The sequence below is a fragment of the Solanum pennellii genome, chromosome 1, assembly GCF_001406875.1.
Source record: "Solanum pennellii chromosome 1, SPENNV200".
In the NCBI taxonomy this organism is placed as follows: domain Eukaryota; kingdom Viridiplantae; phylum Streptophyta; class Magnoliopsida; order Solanales; family Solanaceae; genus Solanum; species Solanum pennellii.
In genome coordinates this window covers 100400372-100409313 of record NC_028637.1, presented here as the reverse complement: position 1 = coordinate 100409313, position 8942 = coordinate 100400372, and the positions used below count along the sequence as shown (strand labels likewise).

Below are 8942 nucleotides of genomic sequence, written 5' to 3'. Positions count from 1 at the left end.
TTTGTGTCAAGTATATTTTGAGGAAAAAAACAAACATAAATGATATTACTAGATAATTTCCCAAACATGGGTGACTATGTGTATTTAATTTAGGAAAAATCCTTTTGGACAGAAACTTTGACCGAAATTGTATTTTAGCTACTTAATTTATTTTTTAAACATTTTTATCCTTTTATTTTTCTTCACTAAATTATTTTTTCCCTTTCATTTATCAAAGTTTTATAGCATTTCTGGAAGATAAATTAAACTATTTACAAAATTATATTTATGATTTTATAATTAATAATAATAAAAAAAATATAATTTAAATTTTTTTCTTAAATTTTTTTCTTAATATGGATATATTGTCTCACAAATTTATTTAGTTAATATAGCATAGAAAGAGTAATTGTATGTATCATTACTTACGACAAGTGTTTTACTTCTAGAAGAGTAAAGGTTATTAATGATTCCACACTACTGAAACTATTTGTGTTACACTTATTAAATGTTTTGTGGAACTTCTAATTCCATTTAATAAATGTTTTACTTCTACAATAAAAAATGGCTGCTTTAAATTTTTTTTTTTTTTCATTTTGTCCTGCCTTTTTTGAGTTTTTCTTTAATTAACTCATCTAAAAAGATAAAATTCTTACCAACTAAATGTATTTTCTACAGGCAAAAATAAATTTGTGACCACGAAATTAATAACACTTTAAAGTTCGATCTTTTCGATAAAAGAAGCATTACTGTTTAATCTTTTCGTGTTAAATATTCCCTTTTAATTGTAAATACTATTCAATTTTATAAATTAAATTTGTTTGCAAACAGATAATAAATCTATTTATTTGGACAAATATTTTTCAAGTAAAGTTTTGACTAAGAAAAGTACACAGATTATAAAGACAGAATATGAATCAATAATAATATATTAAAAAATCACTAGCATTATGCAAATAATTCAAAGATTGATGATTTTAAAATCCCATTTACGTTATTGATTTCTCTGGGAGATGACGACTAACTCCGATAATTTTTTTTAAAAAATTAAATAGACTTTAAATTCAGGGTATTTAGATTTTTTAAAAATATTAATATTTCTTTGCTCCATTTCTTTCCAGCCTGTAAATTGATTTATTTTTTTTAAAAATATTTTCTTTGTCTCTTTCTTCTTTTGTTTAACCAAACTAGCAAATTTCATAAAATACGCTAAGAAATACGTACAATATGGTCAACATGCAATTATAGTTTTTCTGTTAGCAATTATTATTGAGAGCAGTTAGGGGTTGCTGAGTTTATAGAAAAATTATAACTAATGATGTAGGAAGTGTAATACACAAATTAGTACGCAATCCATGATTATAATATTGAATTAGTTTATTTTAGGTGATTAATATGGATATATACTGCAATAACCAGTACAGTTCATATATAATATATGATAAAAAACATATGTTTACATATTAAGCAAAATAAAAGAATTTGCTTTTATTTTTAGTTTATTACAAAGGTATGTTCTGTCATTGTGGTGTTTAATTCATGTATTATTTCTACTATTTTCTTCTTTCACACTATAACTTATATAAATTAAAAGGTAACACTAAATGGCCAGAAAATTTGATCAAAACTTGGCCAATTTTTTTTTTAAAACTATAAATTTTTTATTTTAAAATTAATTGATAATTTTTTTCATTTTTTAGTTAAAATGTATTAAAATTAAAAGGATAAAAATATTCAAACAGGAAAAATAATATAGCTTAAATATCATTCTAGCAAGATTCTGATCAAAAGAATTTTTCTAACAATATATAAAAAATTTAAATATTTATTTTAAACTTTGAACTATTTAATTATTTGAAAATGTAAAAGGTAATAAAAATTTATTTTTACTTCAACTATTAAAAAAATAATAAATGGACAAGAGATTTGGACGTGAATGATACATTAAGTAGATGTAAAAGGGAAAAAGTAATTTGGTGAAGAAAAATAAATAAATAGAAGAGAAAAGGTAATTTTGCCCCATACCATGTGGGGCAAGAAGAAGATGGAAGAAAAGAATAAAGGGAAAGAATTTATAAGATTTTTTAAGTACTTAAAAGTATATTAAACTGAAAAGAATTATACTTTGTAACTTCTAAATTATTTATATGGTACAATACTTGCAACTTTTTTTTAAAAAAAATAAATTGGAATTTTACTATTCAGAATTTCGTTATGATTAGAAAAACACTCTTTACTAAAGATATTTTCATATCTAGGGTTTGAATCTATACTTATAAACTTAACATTAACTATCTCATTCTAATTCAATAAATTTATTTGACATACCTATTTTTTTATTTGTGAAAATAAATATTTTTTTACATATTTTAATGCTATTTACTAGATGTATTCTTTCTATTTTATATACTAGAATAGATTTTTTTCATGAATAAGAAAAGTAGCACGTATAATAATTATTTTTACTTAGAAAACTAGTGTATAAATAATAAAAAAGTACCTATTTGACCATAATGTAGTAAACCAACTGTAAAAAGAAAATATTAAAATAATGTCGACTAGAAATGGTCAAACTAAGATCATTTTGGGCATTTTAATAATCAACTAGAGAGACAAAATGAGGTGGTTTCCAAGAGTCCAAATAAAAATGGAACAAGATAATGTTTGGTTTCTTGTGATTTGTGGGACTAATGTTCCTAATATTATGATAATTCAGAGTAGACATTATTTCATTCCAACCCATCACCAACTAATCCTACAATACATTTATATAACTTATACATTTGAACAATTATTTATCATTGAGTTTGCTGCACAAATAATGTTTCTCTTCTATTTGGTTAATATCTCACGTTTAGCTAGGTTGGTTCACCTAAAATATGTTTAACAATATTGATATTTGAAAATTTTAATCGTGTATAAGAGAATTATTTTGGGTAAAGTTAATGAAAAAAGAGAGAATTATGTGATAAAAGATCATTTGCATGTAAGAGACTCTATTAAAGGAGGTATTAACAAAAGGCATAAATTTGTTTTGTAAATAGTGAACGAGTCAAAATGAATTTATGCAATTGAATTACAAGGAAAAAAATGTCTAAATACCTATATATGAGGCTAATTAATATAAATATTTTCCTAACTATCTTTAACTAATCACTTAACAATATTCAATTCTTCTAATGATCATTTTGATCCTCGTACTTCACTGCCTTGTGGACTCGATGACAATTGCCTCAACGCTAATTCAATTAACAGTACATAATTTTTATTGATTCACACTTCCACCTAACATATGTAAGATTTATATTTTATTTGAGCTGAAATATGAAAATATAAAAAATCGCAAAAGATAAGTTATCAGTAACTCTGAATTGTTTATCATAATTAGTATCCACCCAAAAAATTTAGGTTGCAATAGTTGATACTGACAACATTTTTACTTGTTTGTTGGAGCATTTCAAGAAAACTTTTAAGTTGGGTTAAACAAAAGAAGTGAAGATAAAGAAAGGGGGAAAAAGAGGCAATGCAATTTGCAAACTTGGGAAAGAATTAGATTGCTTATAGGAAAACCAAAACAGGCCAACTTCAAAGTCCATTCAATTTGGTCAATCCCACATCATCTTTTAACATGGGCATGTCCAATTAGTTTTTATTTTCTCTTCTCACGCGGATACTCTTATTGAAACTAAATTAAATTTAGCGAGAAATTAAAAAGTTCACTCTAAGGATAAAGCGTAACTCCATTCTCAAAGAGACTCCAATATGTAACAAATGATTAAAAATGAATAAGTAGTTATCATTCTATTATAATCCGGTAAGTCCAATTAGTTTGGTCATACACTTGTACTTTTTGGCTATCTTAATGAAGACTAGTGCACCTTTAATGACTTCTATGAATGGGAACTTGTGTGGTCCTTTGCACTTTGGTCAGAACTAGTCATCATTTTGATGAGAGGCAGGTAAGTGAAAAAAAAAATTGTTTCAATTTATTTATTTAATTTCGATTTAATGGAAAATTTTTATGATATTAAATTATTTTTTACTTTCTTTAAATGTTAGAGTTTGATCATGAAAAAATTAAATTTAATTTGATAATTGTCTTTTAAATTTGTAAACCAAGTTATAACCTGTTTTTCATTGCACTTATATTAAAAAATACTTTATTTTAGCATGAATATTTTTTCTAATATAATTTTAAAAAAGTATAATCAATGACAGTATCATTTTAAACTCCAACTCCAACTTTACAAATTTCAAATAAGTTAAAATTTATTTGAAATCAATGGCCAAACGTACACCTATTTAGATTTGAAGGGCGTAGTTAACAAGAAAAGATAAGAATTTAATGAGTTTTTAGCCAAAAAAAAATCATTAGTTCTGACCTCTTTAACACAAGGATTTATTAATTTGTTGGTCTGATATCTATCTCTGGAGATGGACCATAATGCAAAACAGACTGACAATTCTGAATTACAACAAAAGAATAAATTAAAAAATGGATTACTCTACCCCAAGCATTGTAGATTCCTAAATTTCTTTGTTAAGTATGAGTACTTATTTGCCGCTTTTTCGTTACGAAAAGTTCCCAAATTATTTTTATTTTATTTTTCGATAAATAAAACTGTTTTTTTATTAATTAGATCAATATCAAAAAAATTTTGATCGGAAGGCTACTCTTTCATAGACCTCTATGGTCATGATTTAAATTTCAATGCGAATCTCGAATTCGAAAGAAAAACACGAAGAACTATGTATATAGACAAAGAGCGAGTTTGCTATCCAACGAATATTCTTATTCCTTTCGTGCTAATGGGGTGCCCATTTTTTTAAAAAATTGTTGACAATTATTACGGTGCAACTCCCCACGACCCTTTTGCTACTTTATTTATGTACATGCATCCGTTTTTTTAAAAAATACTGCTTAGCAAAATAAATAAATAAACAAATCCCAAAATAAGAGTTCGTTCTACAANTAAAAAATTTGTTGACAATTATTACGGTGCAACTCCCCACGACCCTTTTGCTACTTTATTTATGTACATGCATCCGTTTTTTAAAAAAATACTGCTTAGCAAAATAAATAAATAAACAAATCCCAAAATAAGAGTTCGTTCTACAAAGTTAAGACAAAAATAATAGAATTATTAAGTGTTTTCAATTATATCTCCGTATTAAAGAACTATTGTTTTTGCTCAATTCTCGTGAAACATCTAAAATATAGAGAAACATAATAAACTATACTTTATATTTATTATTTTTCATAATAATAAACTATACTTTATATTTATTATTTTTCATAATGAACTTGAGATGAGCAAAATAATACTTATTTTTTTGACAAACGCGGAGTATTAACAAGAAAAGAAGTATCTCTTTGTTCATAAGTTCGTTGCGTTTTAAAATACTTGTAAAGTATACTAAAAAACAAGTATCTATTTTTATTGGTCTGATTTTAAAAATCAAAAGATAATTATTATTTTATATCTATTTTATCCTTATTATGAATGCTTTAATTAATTCAAATTCATTTATAATATTAAGAATTGTATTGTAAAATTACTATTTTATTATTACTTGAGAAGAATATGTCAAGTTAAGCGGAACTGGATCCAACGTCTTAATTTTTGGTGACAAAAATAAATTGAATCTAAATTAAGAGTTGCAATGAATTATTAATGGAGTTGATATTTCAAATCCAAATGTTATCTTGCACCAAACATGCGTTGAATTGCTTATGTTTACCATATCGTTGAACTTAAAAGCCCAGTTAAATATTTTTGATTCTATTACCCAGCCCAAGCCTAAAACATCTTTGCAAATGAGGTGACTTTCTAGTGATTATGATCCCTTAACAAAATGTCATTATAACCCAACGGGTAAAGGTCGTGGATTGCTACGAGAGTTTCAAGAAAAAAAAATATGTTTGTGCATTAGGAGGCCCCATAATAGTGCACAAGTTGATTGGAGGTCCGTTTATTGAAAAAAGAGAGTAGAAGTAAGATTAATAACCTAAAAGATAAAAAAAAAAAAATAGACTACCTGAAAATGACTTCTTTATGAAAAATAGTTATATACTAAACACAACCAAAGTGGGGCTCTTATTATCTTCAAAACAGGACTTTATGTTGGAAACTTGCACTAATATTTTAATATTTGAAATCTTCCAATCTGTGTTGAAAACCATGCCATGATTTTTTTCCCCCACCACTTACCGTTGTATGCAAACTTGCATCTGTCCAATAAACATATAAGGTACAAAAAAGGAACCGAGACAGCATATTCGATTAATAATTATAGCTAAAGTAACAAATAACATATGAAAACAGGTAAATATCACATAAAGATAATTCCACCACCCACGCAAAATCCTCTCCATCACACAATTTGATTCCTATATTCGCATTCCACTACCACTAATCAAAGAGAATATTGTTTCCCTTTTCGTTCAATAAAGTAGGCATAGCTGAGCTAAAAATACTTATCTCCCAACATATTGATAAAGATCAAATAGGCAAAATTGAGAATAGAACTTCCAATTCAATCAAGGACCATTTCATGTTCCCACAACAATAAAACTATATAATGAAGAAAAAGTGCAGGCACTAGTTACAACAAGTAACCACGGTTTAGAAGAAACATAGACATAATAAACAAGCAAAAAGGAACAAATATTAAAACTACATGAAACATAATCTCGAATGCAAAACTTGTAGCAGAAGCACTCCACCAGACATCTAGCACTTGATCTCCTTCAAGCCAGGTGCAAGGTACAAAAAGGTAGGATCAGCTGAACCATCCTTGTAGTACGCAAACACCAGGGCACTGTCGTCATGCATGCTCTCACCAACAAAGCTGCCAGCACAAACACACACAGTATCAGTTTCTATTAAAGGTGCCAAGTATGTAGCAGAAGGAAAACTAAAACACATTCAACTTCAGTAAGAAATAGCTTAGACGATGTCATATGGACATACAATTGCAAGTCCTTGATCTTATTCAAAAGAAACTTAGTTGCTGATTCAATGTTCTTTTTAAATGCTTCTTGTGTTTCTCCTTCTAGCTTGGGTGTCAGGTTCTTGATGTATCTCTTCATGTAGGTAACAAATTGTTTCTTGTCAAAAGCAGGTTGTTCCTGTAATAACAAACCACCAATTATTCACATAATCCAAAGGTATATAAAAATCTGACTGAAACCTCCATAACTATGTATACAAACCTGAAGTCTAAAAGTGTCAACAATATCGACAACCTTGACAGCTTGGTCATCCACACCTTCATCTTCACCTCCACCCTCAGCAGAAGGATTTGCCCCAATGTTTACATCAACGGCACCTTGAACAACCCACTGTAATGTAAACAATGCACCACATTATTTCTTTTTAGATAGTCCACCAAAATTTGGTTTGCTAATATATGAAAGTTTGGAAGCAATAATTAACTGGAGACCCTACCTTCCCTTGAACTTCCCAAAGCATTCCATTCTCCAGTTCTTTGTAGGGAAATGAGTCTGAGAGAAGCTCATCACCTGCAATTTGTTTTCAAGTATTTTAAGTTTCAAAATAGCAACCTATCATGAAGAATATATGAAAACCAAATATCCCTACAAGCTGAATGTCCTCTTTTAAAGTCTGTATTAACAGAAAAAAGCCTACATGCTCTGAGAATCCAAATCACAGAGATGTTCAGGAAACCATTGTGATTGAATGCAGAAAGCAAGTCTCGTCTAAGACCACAGTAACAGCACTCAAAAATTAAGGAACTTGTGCAAATAAAGAAACACGGAGGTGCACCAAACAACGAATAATGTAGCTAACCAATAGAAGAATCAAATATCAAACAGAAAAAGCCTGCATACTCTAATTTTCTTTATGACTACCATAGCCAGATAAACTATAAGATGTTCAAATTGATAATACTAGAAACCACTGACTTGACAAAAAAATTTGCAGATCTTGGGGCTTGGGCAAGAACACATCTTACATAAAATTGACAAAATTTGCACCATAATAAATTAAGTGTTGCTCACACAATAATCTCATGGATCCAAAACACTCATAAACAATATTCAGGATCACAGGTTAAACAATTTGGGGCTTAAAAACCGTTTAAGATGGGATCGAAACGTAAAATCCAGAGCTGATCCAGTTCCTTAATTCCCCCACAATAATCAATAAAAAAATAAACAAAAGAGGAAGTGTCAATAGCATAGCACCTTGGGAAAACATTCAGTAACACCAGCCAAATCAACCAGATCTTATCAAGCATCAAAGAACAGAAATTCATACAAAATTTCATTAGTATTTAATCAATAACAGTTACAAGCCAATAAAACAATACAATCCAAAACTCAAGATTACAAAATTCCTAACAAAAAATTAACACAAAACATAACCAAGAGAATGGCCGAAAACGATAACCAGAAAAAATATACGTAAAAAAAGAGCACAAAACAGAACCGGGCATTCTGTGAATGAAAAAGAAACTACAAACGATAAAATATAAAAAAAATTAGGATGGAAACGAGAAAAATTACCAGTGAGGAGATCTTGATAAACCAACATGATGGCAGATTAAACTTTTGCTTTCGAAGAAGAGGAGGACGATAACAAGAAGAATGAAAACGTATAGAGCGTGCACGGGTATTTATAACCGGAGAATTCGGGTTTGCTATAACCGACTGGGACTTGGAAATTAATCTAAATAAGTTACATAACCCAATTTTTGTAGGGTATTACCTTGTATTATAGGATATTTTTGTGTTTGACTACTATTTTGTCTCTAATTACTTGTTTAATTTTTTTTATTTGCTTATTTCAATAAATAAATAAAAAATTAAATTAAATTTATTATATCCTTAATTAATTAAATTTAAAAAAGGTATAACTTTTTTAATTTTTTGATTTATCTACTCCATTATTAATATAGATAGAATAGTAAATTCACTTCACTATGTTAATTTAAAA

The 8942-nt window shown here is 27.9% G+C and overlaps 1 protein-coding gene across 1 annotated transcript; it reads right to left on the bottom strand.

Annotated features, from left to right (window-relative positions):
- Positions 1 to 6487: 6487 nt before the first annotated feature.
- Positions 6488 to 8667, bottom strand: LOC107004690 (translationally-controlled tumor protein homolog). Its single transcript, XM_015203000.2, has 5 exons — positions 8513 to 8667; positions 7431 to 7504; positions 7196 to 7324; positions 6954 to 7111; positions 6488 to 6831 (listed from the first exon to the last, which is right to left on the bottom strand). Exons 1-5 carry the CDS (start codon positions 8538 to 8540, stop codon positions 6714 to 6716), a joined length of 507 nt encoding a protein of 168 aa, XP_015058486.1. The 5' UTR covers positions 8541 to 8667; the 3' UTR covers positions 6488 to 6713.
- Between the last annotated feature and the right edge of the window lie 275 nt (positions 8668 to 8942).